A 17,402-nucleotide genomic window follows, 5' to 3' on the forward strand; every position below is an offset into this window, starting at 1 on the left:
TGCTGATCTTACATTAGATCATAAGATCATGTCAAATTTTTCCTGTTTGTGAGAAAGACATTTCATTTAACCGGTAAGAAAATTCCTCAAAGAAAGGCTGGATTTCATTAGTTAAAGTCTACAGATCATCCATTGCTCATGTTCAGCACAATCATTTTTCCTGTGCTGAAACTTTGGATTTCTGTGCCCAGAAGTAAAGTTTTTTCAGGCAAAAAGGACTTTCTCAGGGCCCGGTCCTAAATTGAAGACCTAAGAACTTCTCAGACCTCCATTCCACCTCTGCCAAACACAAGGAGAGTTTCTTTTACTTTTGTATCTACTAATATCAGACACAAAATATGTTCTACTTTGAAACAAAACAAAGCTACCAAAATGGCACACTTCCTTGGAGAGATATATCTCTCTTTCCGGAAAAACTCGAGTAGCAGAAAAACCCATAGGATGGCCCTTGATATGGAAATGGGATACACTGAGTCAGTGCAGGGCTGAGGGTGGCCATTCTCGGGAGCCATCTGTTGGCTTTACAGTTAAATTGGTTTAGCTGATGCAGTTAAACATGTTGTGGCTGAATCCAGTGTAGTGGCACTGTGCATGTGAGACTCATACAGCAGCCAGGGCAAAGGGTCTACAGCCTTCATAGGAGAAAGAGCCAGGAGCTCTGCCAGCTATGCCTCTCCCGCAAGCAGGAGTTTGGTCAGAATAGCCCAAATGCTCACCTTTGCAGCAAATATGCACAGAGAAGTTAGCCACAGAACGTGGAGGGCAAGGTCAGTTGCCAAAAGCATGTTGGGTTAATAGGGTAAAGGTGAACCAGACTCAGAACAGGCCACACAATTAAAAAAACCCCAAACCTAAAACTACAAGCTTTCACAATGTGAACAGCTTTTTTGAAACTCTGAAAAATTTAATTAGTGACAGTATATTTGTTCTGCCAAAACCTTTTTATTACACTTGCTTTTAGCTGCACGGGGGAGCTGGTGGCTCACCAGGTTGTGATTCAGAAATGCAACTCTAATTTCCCTGCCCTTTCCCTTCTGCAGTTCGTGTGTACTGTGATTGCAATCCTCCTACATTATTTCTACATGAGCACCTTTGCATGGATGTTCGTGGAGCAGCTCCACATCTACCGGATGCTGACTGAAGTGAGGAACATCAACTTCGGGCACATGCGGTTCTACTACGTTGTTGGCTGGGGCATTCCTGCCATCATAACAGGTACTGAGACTCAACCACCCCAAAACAGCTTCTTTTCCTTTCCCTGCCATCTTTGCTGTCCAGTTACCCCATCCGAGACAGCTGTGGATGCGCTTAACTACTGCTGTCACTTGCGTGTTTTCCTGAACAAAGGCAACAATGAATCATGTCTAGCAGAAGTCAGCCTGAATTTGGCAGGTCTGTGTACCAAACGCCTGTTGCCCCAGTTGAAGAGATACAGTTTTACAATAACGTAAACCTAATTGCACCCAGATTAAAACAGGACTTGATAACATTGCCTAGGAATAACAGTATTTTTGTTTTAACAACTTAGCCTTCAGAAATTTTCCTTCCATGTGCTGGTACCTGGGGGTGTGGATACACAGTCTGTCAGGGAGGTAGCTGCAGCGGCTTCAGAAACAGTGCTGCCCACAGGACATTACTGCCCTTCACTACATGTCCCCATTGCCTACCCTCGGCCAGCAGTAAATGCTCCCTGAAGAGGATTTCAGCAGTTCTGTTTTGCCTGGCATAAAAACAAGCTGAGGATACTCAAGCATCCTTTTACTTCGTTTCAGATACAAAGGCAGTAACTGCCACTTGAGGAAAAGTAATGAAAAGCTGGAGACAGTAATCTTTTAAACTGTTCCAAGGTGATCCACAGAGGCACATCTATCTCTGCCCTCACCTTGTCTTTTTTTGTAATCAGACGTTTCCAGTGCTACCCTAAGCACATGGTGCTGTGTTAATTCAGGCAGACAGCTCCTTGGGAAGTACACTTTGCCAAACAGTTGGAGCCAGATTTTTTGATTCAACTATTTGAGCATGTATGTGTTGTCATGCTCATCAGATCACAGGCAGACAGTTAACTTTTATCCAATAACTTTTATTTTTACAGATAACAACATACTGTCAGCAATAGCAGAGATTTAGATGCCTCTCAGATCAAACAAATAGCTATCACTGATATACACATGGAAAAATATTATGGAACAAGTTACACTTTTAAATATATGCCCTTTTTTTTCCTGTGTGGAAAAAGTGTAATGCCGAAACATAGCATGGGTTAGTACAGATTAGTTCTCTCTCTGGAGAGCTGATTCGTTTTTCCATATCACCTTGTGCATAAATTCTACTTCTATCAATTTACCTAGAACACAATGGAAGGTGCAGCCCAGAAGGCTCTGCCACTCTACATACATTCCTGACATCTTAAACAGAAATTGTCCTTGAACTTCTAAAAAATTTCAGACCTGTGTAACTTTTATCAGCACAAACAGTACTATTGTAGGACATTCAGGAACGTTTAAGTGCAATTAGACAATTGGCAGCATCGTTTCTGGTAGAAAATAAGTATTATCATTAAATAGCAGTAAACAATTTGCATTTCAGAACACATAACTCTCTAGAAGAATTTTGTCAAAAGGATCTTCTGTTTCATGTTTAGCTTCTCTCCTGAATTTGAAATTAATTCAGACCTTCTCAACAGCAGTATTATGCAGTCTGAATATTACATGTACACCATTTTTACATTTTTCTACTTAGATATTGTTCTCTGGAACTATTTTGTGCTTCTGAAGTTTCAAGTTCTGGTTCTGGGTTGTCTGCTGTAATTTAATTTCTGAATCTACTGAATTTGCAGTCCATTTAAATGAAAAGTCAGATCCCTATTACTGTGCAAGTCAGAGGATTTTGTGAAACGATGAATAAAGAAAACTAAGCATTTAGATCACCCTTCCAGATTTAGAAATCATCTGAAGAGAAAGTTATTTAATCATAAATGACACAATGTGGGATTTCTTATGTCTGGATAACTTTGTTACTGTACATCTTTTAAATAAGCTTCTTTTATAGATTGTAAATTTTAATATCTAAACAGGAAAAAGGTTCGAACTTCATAACATGCATCTTAAACACAGTCTCTTTTAAACTGCTTTATGAAAGAAGGATTGTATATGTTTCTTAATAGTGGAAAAGTCTAGATATGGGAAGGAATTTTAGTTTTGGACATGCAAAGAACATTTTTGTTTCATTTGAAAGATAAATATCTATGCCATTTCATCTTTATCACAACTATCCTGAAAAAAAAATATATGAACCTACAGTAGCAGTGGCCTTATTCTGTTTCGTTTATTTATTTTTTTCTATTTTCCATGCTCAAACTGACATTCATTTCAGGCACGGTCATAGTGGTCCTAAGGTATCTGTGATGGGACCAGGCTACTGGCAGAAGCGAACCTTGACCTTTGGGGATGGGGGGAAACTTAGTAAAATGTTTACATAACAAACACTCCAACTGGGAAGAGCCGAATTTGGTCACAGCATGGAAAAGCAAATTGCCATGAATAAAAGTAGGATGGAAGTTGGGAGAAGGCTTACAGCCCTCAAAAGAGTGTGATTCTGGAATATTTCTCCATGGGAAGTGATAGTGTAACATTTTAAATTTGCTTTAAGCTTGCTTATTTTAAAATGTGGCTTGATCCATCTAGGAGAGGGATTTTAATTACTTCCTTGCCTCAGGAGCAAAGGGCTGGATTTGGCACCAAGCAAGACCCCTCCCGTTCTGCATGTCTTCATGGCAACGCACTAACCAGTTGGCATATGTGTGCAGCAACTGCTTTGCCATGGAGACTGCAGTGCTTATGTTAAAACAGGTTCTTACGTAGCCCTAAAACCAATATCCCCCAGAAAATGGCACTTCCCAAATCTACTCTTTGCTGTGAATACTAAGCAAGGCGATGAATCAGAAGAGAGCAGAGGCTGACCCACAGTTGCCTGAGTCAGACGCGCCGCTGAGCCCGCAGGAGCTCAGAAGGGTCAAAACATTGCCTCTGGCAGCACCTCCCCACAGCGTGCTCTTGGCACGCTCCTGGGATAGGTGCTGGTCCCCACAGGACACTTGGCCACAGGGCCAGCCCCAGTTCCTGCAAACGTCAGTGAGCTGTCACGCAGCCCACACACTCGGTCTGCTCAGGACAGCCAGGTTGCAGCATTCAACTGATGTGCCAAAATGATTCTCTGTATTATATTGCATTGGCTTAATTCTGCCTTTGGGTAGTGTTATTGAACAGATTGTTGACTGCAGTAAAATCTGAACCTCGTACCCAAAGACTGCAATTTGCCCTATTTGTTTAATGGAGAACTTCAGGGTAGGATTTTGAGAGTGAAAAAATGTTGCTGTCTGCCAATTACTTTTAGAGCCAGATGTTTGGCCAAACTGTAGTTTAAGTCCCGCTAATGGGGGAAATCAAGTCCTGGGAAACAGACCTTGTCTATATAATCACATCTGTATAAAATACTTTATGGTCCTTTAATCGTTTATGGCTAATTCTTTCTGAATGGCAGCTGCTGAAGGGGGTGGTGGAAGGGCCAGTGGGAGCAGGGAGGGAAACCAGTCCTATCTCATTCCACATTGCAGAGAAAACAGATCCAATATCCACTGCTTTGCCAAATAGCCAGTTTAATTTTCATAGACCATAGGCCTGTACCAGATGTGAATATTGGCTCTGGGCCAGATTTAAGCAGCGAGAGTGAAACGCAGCTACCTTTCCCTTTTTCAGTGTCTTTTCACCAACGCACATGGGCTTCAATTCAAACAAGGCATTTATTAATGCACATGAATTCTCGCGGTGAGCAGCACTGCCGTCAGCCTTGGCCTCCTGCTCCAGTCAGGACATACGCTCAACGCAATAGGTGCCCCCGATGCCCAGACAACATGCTGTAGCCATTTACCATATGTCATTGGCCATAAGCCTCATAGGGGTCACTTTCCGTGTCTTGAAGAAGGAAGACCTTTGCAGACAGGGAACACCTGTCTCAAAGAGGGAAAACGATCTTTGCACAGGAGTTGGCAGGACTCTTTGAAAGAGCTTTAAACCAGATTTGAAGGGGGAAAGGGATAAAATGAGGCTTGTTGGAGGTAAGCCCTGGGGCAGCATGCCAGTGTTTGAGAGGCGATGTGCTAGTGAGGTCCTTCAATCTGCCATTTCAGAGGAGGGAGGGAACGGAGATTCATGTGATGGCAAAGGCAAGGGTTATTGATGTGTCAGAAACCACAGAAGCACCTGAGAATGGTCATGTAGGAACTGGGGTTTCTCCCCCCAAAAAAGGTGCCAGGATCAATAACCTAACTGAAGTGCATCTATACCAATGCACACTGGTGTAGTGTGCTGGAAGCTGGAAGCCATCATGCAGTGGGAAAACTATGATATAGTTGCAATAACAGAAACACGGTGGGGTGACTCACATGCCTGGAGTGCTGCAACGGATGGCTATAAACTCTTCAGAACAGGCAAGGAAGGAGAGGTGGTGGAGTAGCCCTGTCCTTTAGGGAGCGTTTTGACTGTCTAGAGCTTAATGATGGTGACAACAGGGTTGAGTGTTTACAAGCAAGAATCAGGGGGAAGCCCAACAAGGCAAGTGAAAGTCTATTATAGACAACCCAGACAGGATGAAGAGGCAGATGAAATATTCTATAAGCAGCTGGGAGAAGCCTTACAATCACTAGCCCTTGTTCTTCTGGAGAATTTCAGCTTACCAGATGTCTGCTGGAGGTACAATACAGCAGAGGGGAAGCAGTCCAGGGGGTTTCTGGAATGTGTGGAAGATAACTTCCCGACACAGCTGGTGAGTGAGCCAACAAGGGAAGGACCCGTTCTTTGTGAACAGGGAAGGGCTTGTGGGTGATGTGGTGGTTGGAGCCCGTCTTGGGCACAGCAATCATGAAATCATAGAGGTTTTGATTCTTGGAGAAGTAAGGAGGGGGTGCAGCTGAACTGCCACCTTGGACTTCCAGAGGGCCAACTTTGGCCTGTTTAGGATCCTGGTGGACAGAGTCCTGTGGGAGGCAGCCCTGAAGGGCCACAGGGTCCAGGCAGGCTGGACATTCTTCAGGAAGGAAATCTTAAAGATGCAGGAGCAGGCTGTCCCCATGTACCAAAAGATGAGCTGGTGGGGAAGACCAGCCTGGCTGAACAGAGAGCTGTGGGTGGAACTCAGGGGAAAAGAATTTATGACCTTTAGAAGAAGGGGCAGAGAACTCAGGGTGACTACAAGGATGTCATGAGGTTATGCAGGGAAAAAATTAGACAGGCCAGAGCCGGACTAGAACTTAATATGGCTACTGCCAGACAATTTTAAAAGTTTCTATAAATATATTAGCAACAAAAGGAGAGCTAAGGAGAATCTCCATCATTTATTGGATGGGGGGGGGGGGAAACATAGCGACAAAGGATGAGGAAAAGGCTGAGGTACTTAATGCCTTCTTTGCCTCAGTCTTTAATAGTAATACCAGTTGTTCTCTCTGAGCCAGAAGACAGTGACAGTGAGCAGAATGAAGCCCCCATAATTCAAGGGAAGATGGTTAGCGACATGCTACATAAAGTAGACACACAGAAGTCTATGGGCCAGATGGGATCCACCCAAGGGTACTGAGGGAGCTGGCAGAAGTGCTCGCTGAGCCACTTTCAATCGTTTTTCAGCAGCCCTGGCTAACCAAGGAGGTCCCAGTTGACTGGAGGTTACCAAATGTGACACCTGTGAACAAGAAGGGCTGGAAGGAGGATCCGGGGAGCTACAGGCCTGTCAGCCTGACCTTATGGCTGGGGAAGGTTGTGGAGCCGATCACCTTGAGTGCCATCGCACAGCTCATACAGGACAACCAGGCGATCAGGCCCAATCAGCGTGGGTTCATGAAAGTCAGGTCCTGCTTGACTAATGTGATCTCCTATGACAAGATGACGCACCTAGTGAATGAGGGAAAGGCTCAATGGACGTTGTCTACCTGGACCTTAGTAAAGTTTTTGACACCATCTCCCACAGCATTCTCCTGGAGAAACTGGCAGCTCACGGCCCGGGTGGGTGTACTGTGCCCTGGGCTAAAAGCTGGCTGGCCGGCCGGGCCCGGCGGGTGGTGCTGAGCGGAGTCACATCCCGCTGGCGGCCGGTCACAGGGGGTGTCCCCAGGGCTCCGTGCTGGGGCCAGCCCTGTTTCATGCCTTTATCAATGACCTGGGCGAGGGCACCGAGCGCACCCTCGGCCAGTTTGCAGGTGACACCGAGCTGGGGGCAGTGCTGATCTGCTGGGGGGCAGGAGGCTCTGCAGAGGGGGCTGGGCAGGCCGGGCCGATGGGCCGAGGCCACTTGTAGGAGGTTCAACAGGGCTCAGCGCCGGGTCCTGCCCCTGGGTCACACCAGCCCCACGCAGCGCGACAGGCTGGGGCAGGGGGCTGGGAACTGCCTGGGGGGAAAGGGCCTGGGGGGGCTGGGTGACAGCCCTGGGCAGGAGCCAGCAGGGTGCCCGGGGGGCAGGGCGGCCAACGGCATCCTGGCTTGTGTCAGGGACAGTGTGGCCAGCAGGACCAGGGCGGTGATCGTCCCCCTGCACTGGGCACTGGTGAGGCCGCACCTCGAACACGGGGTTCAGTTTTGGGTCCCTCAGTGCAAGACAGACACTGAGGTGGGGGAGCGTGTCCAGAGATGGGCAACGGAGCTGGTGAAGGGTCTGGGGCACAAGCCCTGTGAGGAGCAGCTGAGGGAGCTGGGGTGGTTCAGCCTGGAGAGGAGGAGGCTCAGGGGGGACCTCACTGCTCTCTGCAACTCCCTGACCGCATGTCGTAGCGATGTGGGTGTCAGTCTCTTCTCCCATGGAACAAGTGATAGAAGAAGAGGAAATGGCCTCAGGTTGCTGCAGGGGAGGTTTAAACTGGATACTAGGAAAAATTTCTTCCCTGAACGGGTGGTGAAGCATTGGAATGAGCTGCCCAGGGAAGTGGTTGAGTCACTGTTCCTGGAGGTATTTGAAGAGGTGTAGATGTGGCGCTTAGGGACACAGTCTGTGGTGGGCTTGGCAGTGCTAGGTTAACGGTTGGACTCGATGATCTTGAAGGTTTTTCCAAGCAAAATAATTCTACATTTCTATGGTTTTTCAGGTCAAAGGTAGGAATCCCAGTCCATCACCATATGGACAAACTGTGTAGGTCACCAAACCAGGCAGCTCTGTAAATCAGCAGGTGGAGGTTGGACTCCCTTGGAATTGTCCAAGCTTTAAAAATAACACAATAAAATGTGTATTCTTAACTCAGTTGCCTTGGGGGCGTTAGCAAACTCCACTTCAAACAGTGCTGAAACCAAGATGAGGTACCTGGGATGGCAGCTTAAAATGAATCCCACCTGAGCTCAAGCGGTTAACTCCTGTGAATTCCCAGGTTCCTTTGTCTCTGGTGTTATTATAGTAACAGCAACCTCACAGCAGTTAAGAATGCACTTTTTTTTGGTAATATAGATGTCACCTCAGTTATGATTCATGTTATTCTGCTGCATAGGCTTATTGAAATTCCTCAACATGTCACTCCGCCTCAAGGCTTCATCATACTCTGTGAACATGACTATAAAACTGTGCTGAAACAGAATTATTTTGGGACTTGAATTTATTGTCATTTTCATGCAGCTGAACTTTGTTCTGGTGGGCAAAACTCATAGTACCATTTGATAGGGAGTCACCAGCATAAAGACTTTGGTTTTGCCTTGATTTTGACTTCCAGGACTCTGCTGCTGAACACATTTTGCCGCAATCATTTTGTTTGCCAGACAGTGATTTGAAAACGTGCCTGGTTGTACAGAAGATCTCAGAAGCACCTTTCTGATGTACTTTCTCTACATTTTTGACGCAGGGCTTGCTGTTGGTCTGGATCCACAAGGCTACGGGAACCCTGATTTCTGCTGGCTTTCTGTTCATGACACCCTTATCTGGAGTTTTGCTGGGCCCATTGTAATTGTTGTAGTTGTAAGTATGGTGGACTTGGCGTCTGGAGCTGTCTCTTCCTTACTGCTACATTTTTTTCTCTTGTTTTATCAAACAGTAGTCATAATATGAAGCAACTGTATTCTTTGCATTTGAAGCTGATTTACTCAAACTTGCCTCTTTTGCTTAAAACAGATAAGGCATGAGGTAAGCTCCTGAAAATCAGAGGGCTGCTTGCCAGTGTAAAGATTGCTTGTGGAACAATGGCTGTATGGCCAGAAACCTATTTATTTTTTCCCATTTGCTTTGTTCCATGTTTGAAGGGTTGGTCAGTGAGCTTATTAAACAAATCAGCCAAACGAGCCATAACAAGTCACTTCATCCAGAAGTCCTAAAGAAATATTAAATAATTCAAATTTCAGAAATTTAAAAGAATGGGCTGGTGTTTAACTTCTGCCTTAAAGCTTCCCTCAGTATCAGAGCACCAGAAGATAAATATTTGTGATGTGACTCCTTCTTGAATACCAAAGTGTAGTTCTGGTCTCCCTATCTCAAAAAGTATGAAGTAAACTGGGAAGCAGTATAGGCTGGGGTCACAAGTCATGAAAGGCATGGGACAGCCCCCGCTGGAGGTCCAACTAAGTGGACTAGCAGCCTTCAGCCTAGAGAAGAGAAAGCTGCAGAGAAGCAGAGAGGGAAGAGCCTGTAATAGTGTGGTGGCCTGGAGAAAATGACTGTGGAGGCAACCATTCAGTGACTTTTCCAACACACGTGGTAGCAGGACGCAGCAGATTCAGAACAAACTAGACAAGCTGCATCATTTCACCACAGAGAGTAAAGTTGGAAACTCCCAGAAACAGGACGATGACGGTGGTAAAGCTCTGCACGGTTTTGGAAAGTGAATGACCAGACAATTTCTCAGCATCGATATTCACTATGAGTGATTAAGTACAAATGCACCACCTCACCTAGTACATCCCAGCTGTGGAAATCGGTGGAGGCTGGAGGAGTATATTTATTCACAGGACTTATCAGTTGCTCAGTATGCTTGCTCTGTTACTGTATTCTTATAGTCTGGTTTGACTCAGCTGAAACAAGATGCTGGGCTGAGTGGACTCTGGTTTGGACAAGGACAAACATTCTTGACACTTCTATCTTTCACTCAAGCCTCTTTGCCTAGGGCCATCTTACTGAGTCTTATCCAGGTCAAGTCCCAGGATGTTCTTGACCATGTCAGCTTAAAACGAGGTGGATCTGGGAACTTGGAGACCTGTACATTGAAGGAAAAATATTCTTGGCACCGTGAACCATTTTAGGATAAAAATCACATTTTAATTGGAAACTGAGCTCTAACAAATGTACAGAAAGAATCCATGCTGTTATTTCAATTTCCCTTTCAGATAAACACTGTCATCTTTATATTAGCAATGAAAGCATCGTGCAGGCGAAGGCAACGTTCATTTGAAAAAACTGGAGTCGTGTAAGTTTGGATTCAAGAACCTGTAGAAAAAGTTCTGGCTAGGAATAATAAAGGGGCAGAATTGCCTAAAAGCAAGTCTTGGAGCAGGAAATAAAAGAGATATTTAGAGGAGACAGTAAACCTTGGCCAAGATGATTGGTGATTGCTTCACCACCTACTCCTGGGGTTCCCTTGGAGGCTCTGTAAAACCTCCACCATGGTGCTCTGCACCACCACCAAGTGTAGGCAGGAGAAGGGAGGGGAGAGGGAGGGGTCTGGCCTCCGGATGGTATCATTACAGTCCTTCCAGGTCTTTCATCATAGTCCCTACTACATTGCCACTTCACCTCCGCCTGTGGCATGCCCAGGTAGGCATAATTCTGGGTATCCCCATGCTCACCCGTGGCTCAGAAGGGTCTCCCCTCACTGAATGCCTGGGTTGCCAGCCGTGTCCTGGCAGGGACTCGTTGAGGTTCCTGTGCTGAGGGCCAGCCTCCTCCCATCCTGTTTCCTGTGGGATGAGCAGAAAGCCTCACAAACTGCAACCTTCTGCCTCCTGTGGCAGCCTGTTCCCATTAACGTCTCTTTTAACCAAAGCTCAGAATTTATCTGTGAACTGAAACGTGATTAGCTAGTGGCAAGACAGCCTTTTTTTATTTTTTTTTCTTTTCCCCAAATAAGTAGCTGTATGAGATTTTGAAAGTCGTCTTCTAGCTATTTATTCAGCCCTGGCTGTTGGGTAATTTTTTTAAGTTTATTTTTTAAATCTCCCTAAACAAATGGAGTTTATTTGCTAATTAACAGCAGCTGTTTTACACACAGTAGAACACTTTTGCCACTAGAATTGTGACCATCTTCTGAAAGTGTCTGTGGAAACAATGTATTTAAGCAAACAAATATTCCCCAGTGCCCTCAATCCAAAACCTTGGGCTGTAATGTTGAAAAAGAATGTGAGAGTGAACTTGACAAACAGAAACGAGACGGACAGGGGCATTTGCTGCCCAGATCTCTTCCCCAGAGTCAACAAGGGTGAACAGCATGGGCTTGACAAACAGCCTGGTTTGTTTGAAGAAAACCTTGGGAACAAACTTGAAAAGAAATCACGTTTTTTTTACCTGAATATGCTAAGTCGTTGAGTAGTGCAATAAGAGACTTGGGAACTGGGAGCTGGTGAACACTGCCCTAATTTTCCCAAAGGGCTTTTCCAGTTGCTGAATCGTTGGGCACGTGGTTGGGCTGTTATCTTGTATCCTGTCATACTGCAAATGCTTGTCTGTGTTTGCTTTACAGCTCTGTGCTGCGAACAGCATTCCTGCTCTTGGTGCTCATCAGTGCCACGTGGCTGCTGGGGCTGATGGCAGTGAACAGTGATGTCATGACATTTCACTATCTCTTTGCAGTTTTCAGCTGCCTGCAGGTAAGTTGGATGGCAGTGTGCTGCTGCACCCAGACCTCCAAAAACCTGCTAAACATGAGCTAACGTAAGAAGGACAGAGATGTCAAGCGCAATTTTTGCTCTCTTCTCTCAGTGAGAGGGTTCTTTTCACCAAAACCATAACTTTGCATAATTGCATTTCTCACTTTTAGTCATTCTAAAGATAAGTGCTCTACTATTGTAACCTGTGACGGTTAAATAACAGCAGGCAATTATACCTCTATCTTCCTAGAGACAAAATCTTTGTTAATCTTCTGTGTGCTCATTGTTAATGGTTGTTCTGTTGCTACCGCAAACAAGAGACTTCTATTTCACCCAGAGTGAACGGCTCCAAATTCAAGGCTTTCACAAATTAAGTTACTCTTTAAGGAAGTAAGTCAGATAATGATTTTGAAATACAACTCGTTGCATTAGGGTTTTACTGGGTAGCCCGTCCTAGTATACACTTATTGATTAAAGATGCAGGAAATAGTTATTTGTAGAAGACTGGCGTGGAAGTAGGCATGAAGGTTCATGCTGGTCACAATTTGAATGTGACCAAGGGTGGCCGTAACTGCCATGGCAAGTGCCTGCAGTATTAAAACAGCTACTGCTAGCAGGACTCTCTGGTCAACTGCAGCACCACAGCCACAAACTGCAGCCAAAGGAAAAAAAGAAGTCTGATGGGTCTCCTCTGGAGATGACTGTCCATGCCCTGGCAGCACATGAGATAGGCCAGACTGGAGAAGGTCATTTTGCCACGTCAGCTGGTGTGCTCTGAAATGAATACACCTACACAGGCTGTAAAACCAGGCTTCCACAAGCCTAAAATAAAACTAAATTGAATGTAAACCTTATGAAAGGAAGGAAAGTCAGCAGCTGGAGTTCTCCAAACTTGTCCAGAGAGGCACAGTGGTATGTGGTATTTCATATCATTGCTTTCTTTGAACTTGTATTTTTAAAGAAACATTTATGTGAATTTTATTAATGAATAATCCCAAAGTGCTAATGCCAGCTAAGATTGTGTTTGACTGAATGTTCAGAAGGTGAGCTTGAAGTTTAAAGTTACTCTAAGTCAATTGCTTTGGCTGAAATCATGAAATGCAGGCATCTTGTGATGTTGGTACAGCTGCAACTTCATGAGTGATTGGCTTCTATATGCTATATCTCCAACCAAAATTGATAACGATTTGGCAGCTGCATGAGTTCCCTCAGAGAAAATACATCTGAAGGCACGCACATGCGTGCTCCTTGCCCCTAGTGAAAGCTGTTAATGTGTGTTCCTGGCAGCCAACAACTGCCCGGCTCTGGAAATTTTAGTGATTTTCCCACCAGGAGGTATTGCTGAACGAAGGAATGTATGGGTCAAAAGCTGGGACCTCTCTGCCTCCAGTACCTCTCCACATCTCACAAGGCTTTCTGAAGTTCTCTAACCAACAGAAGTAAGGATAACTACCACAGAAGTTCCCCATTTCCAGAGGTTTTCACTAAAGGCTATGATATTTTTTATGTGCTGCTATTGATTTTGTCTCATCGTCGGTGTAAAAGCTCTAAAACCTTAGCGCCAGTACGCTGAAACTTCCTGCAATGTCTTCCAGTGGGACACTGAGGTCCCTGTTGGATATTTTGATATTTGGGTTTCTTCCCAAATAACGAGGGAAGGTGGCACCTACCACAAGCTCTGCTCTGTAAATCCTAGAGGAACACATTGTTATGTAGATTCTCCCAGGCTTTTTATGCACATTTGAACTTGGAAGCAAATTACAAAGAAGTCCTTATAAGATCAGTCAATGCCATTTCAGTCAAAGACATAAAACAGTTATTGCTATTGAAATCATGGACTATGAACTAGAATTCAGGGGTTGTTTCAAAACGGCTGTTCTCTAATATCTGTATTTGCAGTTTGGTAGTAATGAATCATTCCTCTTTCTAAAATGATCCAGGGGCTGTTCATTTTCTTCTTCCACTGCGTATTTAACAAAGAAGTCAGGAAGCACTTGAAGAACACTTTAACTGGGAAGAAACCTCTTCCAGACGATTCCACTGCAACAAGAGCTACATTATTAACTGTAAGGAAAAAACATCGGGGAAAAAAACCACATCCTTTTGCTGGTAGAAGTTACCTAAAATAAACTTACAGGGGGCTTGTCTGTAATTAAGTGAATTGTCTGATTGCTTTCAGTGACTTGTATAAAGATTACTGATGGCCCCTCTCAAAAATTTTGATTGCTATTTTAATTAAAACTTTTGGGAGGAAAGAATTATTTTTGTCAACATCAAAAACCACTTGGCCCCTTCAAAACTAAATACATTTGTGGGTAACATGAGCTTTGGGTAGGATCATTCACTACTGCTTTGTGTCTTTTTTTTTTTTTTTCCCTTCAGCGATCTCTGAACTGTAACAACACATATATAGAAGAGCCAAATATGTATCGCACAACTATTGGGGAATCCACTGTCTCCCTAGAAAGCACCGTCAGGTCAGCCAAGAGCCACAATAGCTACCTTGCTTATATTCTCAGGTAATCAGGTGGCAGGTGCATGGCTTTCAGGTGCTTGCCTTTCCCTTTTCATTGCTCTTGTGGAAAACAGAAATGTTGTGGTTCAAATGCTACTTTTTTTATGTCTTAACAGTTCTGTTTCATGTGACTGTAATTTGTCATGCATTTTCTTTTGCATGCGTCTTCAGCGGGGAGTTCAAACAGTGCAGTGGTTAACATAACTACATTGGCCGTGCTGCTTGCCTGTTAACATTCAGACATGTCTCAAGGAGTGCAATTTAGCTTATTAACTTCAGGCTTTTTCAGAGTGTGATTCATGTGGCCAAAGGCAGACAGCTACAGTAGGATAGCCTATGGCTTGCTGTAGAAAGACGTTAGGATAACCTATGTCTTGCTTGACCACATTGCCAATCAAGCATAGGCTGGCTAGTGTCCACTGCAGCTGTCTGCGTTTGACCAGACGAATCTCATCTGCCTGTCTGCCTTGTTGTTAAGAACAGTAAAGTGACCAAGAAAGTCGTCCTCTGTTTTTATTCCCAAAGGGATGAGGCTGCTCATAAGCTCAGTGGATCCTTAAGTCAAGCAAGGGCTGGTCAGACTGAAGCAGATTCCTCCATATTTCATAGGAATCCATCAAAATCCAATGGTAAGAATGATTTCTAAATGCTTTGGCCCAGTTGTGCACCTTCTCCTTCTCAGCACTTTTTTCAAAGGCTTCTGTAACAGGAAGAATAGTTATTCTGACTTGGTGTATCTCATTCTCATTATGCTCTTGGTATAACAAGCTATGCAATGGCTGCCTTACAAGGGAATCCTGAAATGGAGATATCAGGGATCTGCTTCTTGTGATGGTTCAGTTTTAATCTGACAGCTGTCACAGCTGTTGACAGTTTCTGGCATCCCCTTTCTTCCTCACAAATGATGTGCTGTTGCTCTTCATTTTTAATTGGAGATCTTTTAACATTTGAGACCTTGAGGCAATATCCTCCTTTACTGCCCTGTGTTTTGTACAAGAAAATGATAAGCGTCTTCTGTCTGTTTTCCTTTAATTTGGGTCACATTGATAAATTTTGTTGCCTTGCAGCAGTTTTTAGGTCTTCTAAGTGCATTTGCAGATTCTTGATATTTCTAGGTACCTTGGTTTGCCTGTGTGTTGTGTTGGTTGGGATCCTGTGAAGCACGACGTGCTGTTCTGCACATTGAATAAGGAAAAAAGTGTCACCGTTCTGTTCTGCACCCTCCCTGCACATAAAAGGTCCTGCCCACTAGCTGAGCCAAGCGATTGTGCTTCCTAAAATTACTCAGATTGATGCCGCAGGCTTTGTGATTTAACCCTGTGTACACCTAGGGACGTAAGAGCTCATCCCTGGCATGGCCTGAACCAGACACCTGCCTTTTCTTTCTTCTTGTGCGTTTGCGAAATTGATTTGTTCAGCTCCTGTCCACACTGTTATTGCTGTGTTTCCCTTTTCTGCATTTGTAGAGCATGATTCAGACTCCGACAGCGAACTGTCCCTTGATGAACACAGCAGCTCTTATGCCTCCTCCCATTCATCAGACAGTGAGGAAGATGGACTCGAGACAGAGAAAAAATGGAACACATCTACTTCCAAAACCAATGAACATGGCCCAGTCCACAGCACACCCAAAGGTACTCCCAGTGCAAGGGGAGAGCAATGGGTTTATTCCTGTCCATAAAATATCTTTAGAGTAGATGGGACAAATTTGCCAGACTACCATACAGCCTAGACAGCATCCTTGCTGTTGTGCTTCTACAGAGATCCTTGTCGTCTCCAGCTTAGAGACCTTTCTTCTTCCCAAAAGCTTGTTCACAGGGGTGACTGAGCACAAGTAAAAGGATGCTTGAGCAAATCTGCAACTTAGGGCACTCAGGCAGAGAGTGGCCTTTGCAGGTGGGTACCCACAGCACTTGGAAATGGTGCTACCCCGCCAGCAAAGTCTCATATGAAGGAAGAAGAAGAGGAGGAAGAAGATGGCTGTTTTGAAGGCAGAAATATTTTGCAGAAATGTTTTTGAAGAAAGAAATACCCACCTTCCTTCATGCAATACAGGCATGTGGATTTAGTGGTGTTGGGGAGTTTCTTGTCCTAAAGAGCTGGAGATCACTGGCCGTTAATACTGGTGATGAGCAGGGTGCAGGCATTTCTAGGCACAGTTCATCTTGTCCTAAAGATAAGTCAGCTTTGACCGGCAAATGTCCAGGCTGTGTGCTGGTGCTTGGCACAGACACAGCACAAGGTGCCTTCGGTGCCCTCACCCTTCAGAAGCCAGCCTCCTCAAGGAGCCAGCGGGATTGCCAGCTCTGGAGAGCTGAGAGGTCGTTTGCCTCACATTTCTTCACAGCGACCTTGCTCTGGAAAGGGTTTGGACGCCCCTCCATCCTACCAGGTGTACTTTGTGGGGGCTGCTGCACCTCGAGGGCAGTGCAGTCCAGCAAGGATCATCTGAAGAATTGCTCTGGTTTGACACACAGCTCCTCCCCGGGCAAAGAGAACAGGTCTGGCCGGGCAGCGGTTGAGAAAACATATCAAAAGTGGTTTTCGAGCTAGTGTTTTTTTGCATTGCAGTTGATACCCTTCCCAATCATGTGAAACCCTATTGGCCCACAGAGTGCGTAACGGCCAGCGATGGTGAGGACGCCAGCGGGAAACAGAAACTCAAAGTTGAGACCAAGGTCAACGTAGAGCTTCACAGGGAAAACCAGGTGAACCACGGCAATGACGTACCGCAGGACAATGAGAATGAAGGGCAGCAGAAGGAGAACAGACCTCTGTCCCACCAGAATAACCAGCAGCCAGAGCAGAGGAAAGGTAGGACAGCCAGCCTAGCCTCACAGCCGGATGGGGGGACTGGGGGGTCAACGGTCATTAATTAGTTCATATGGTAGCTCTGTCAGGAAAGAACGCTTTCCAAGTGGCTCCAGCCCGTGTAACTCAATACGCCATGGGAAGCTAGTAGGTAGTGGCTGAAGCCTAATCTTTTGGTTTTGAAATAAAGCGACAAACTAGAAGTCTAATTAAGGAATATAAAAAGTCACTTATTGGATGTGTTCAGCCTGATATAGGAAATTAC

At 45.0% G+C, this 17,402-nt stretch overlaps 1 protein-coding gene across 5 annotated transcripts in view; it reads left to right on the top strand.

Annotated features, from left to right (window-relative positions):
* The window catches only part of CELSR1 (cadherin EGF LAG seven-pass G-type receptor 1), a 295,961-nt gene that overhangs the window by 264,702 nt on the left and 13,857 nt on the right, over positions 1-17,402 (top strand). For 3 of the 5 annotated variants that reach the window (XM_080394090.1, XM_080394092.1, XM_080394091.1), the window contains 9 exons: positions 1,041-1,215; positions 8,865-8,977; positions 10,336-10,415; positions 11,685-11,811; positions 13,752-13,877; positions 14,194-14,330; positions 14,852-14,955; positions 15,793-15,960; positions 16,898-17,140. In XM_080394090.1, coding sequence (XP_080250216.1) covers positions 1,041-1,215; positions 8,865-8,977; positions 10,336-10,415; positions 11,685-11,811; positions 13,752-13,877; positions 14,194-14,330; positions 14,852-14,955; positions 15,793-15,960; positions 16,898-17,140 — 1,273 coding nt within the window. The remainder of the gene's footprint in view (positions 1-1,040; positions 1,216-8,864; positions 8,978-10,335; positions 10,416-11,684; positions 11,812-13,751; positions 13,878-14,193; positions 14,331-14,851; positions 14,956-15,792; positions 15,961-16,897; positions 17,141-17,402) is intronic. The other 2 variants (XM_080394094.1, XM_080394093.1) reach the window with 2 other exon arrangements.

Source organism: Falco punctatus (genome assembly GCF_963210335.1).
Source record: "Falco punctatus genome assembly, chromosome: 6".
NCBI lineage: Eukaryota > Metazoa > Chordata > Aves > Falconiformes > Falconidae > Falco > Falco punctatus.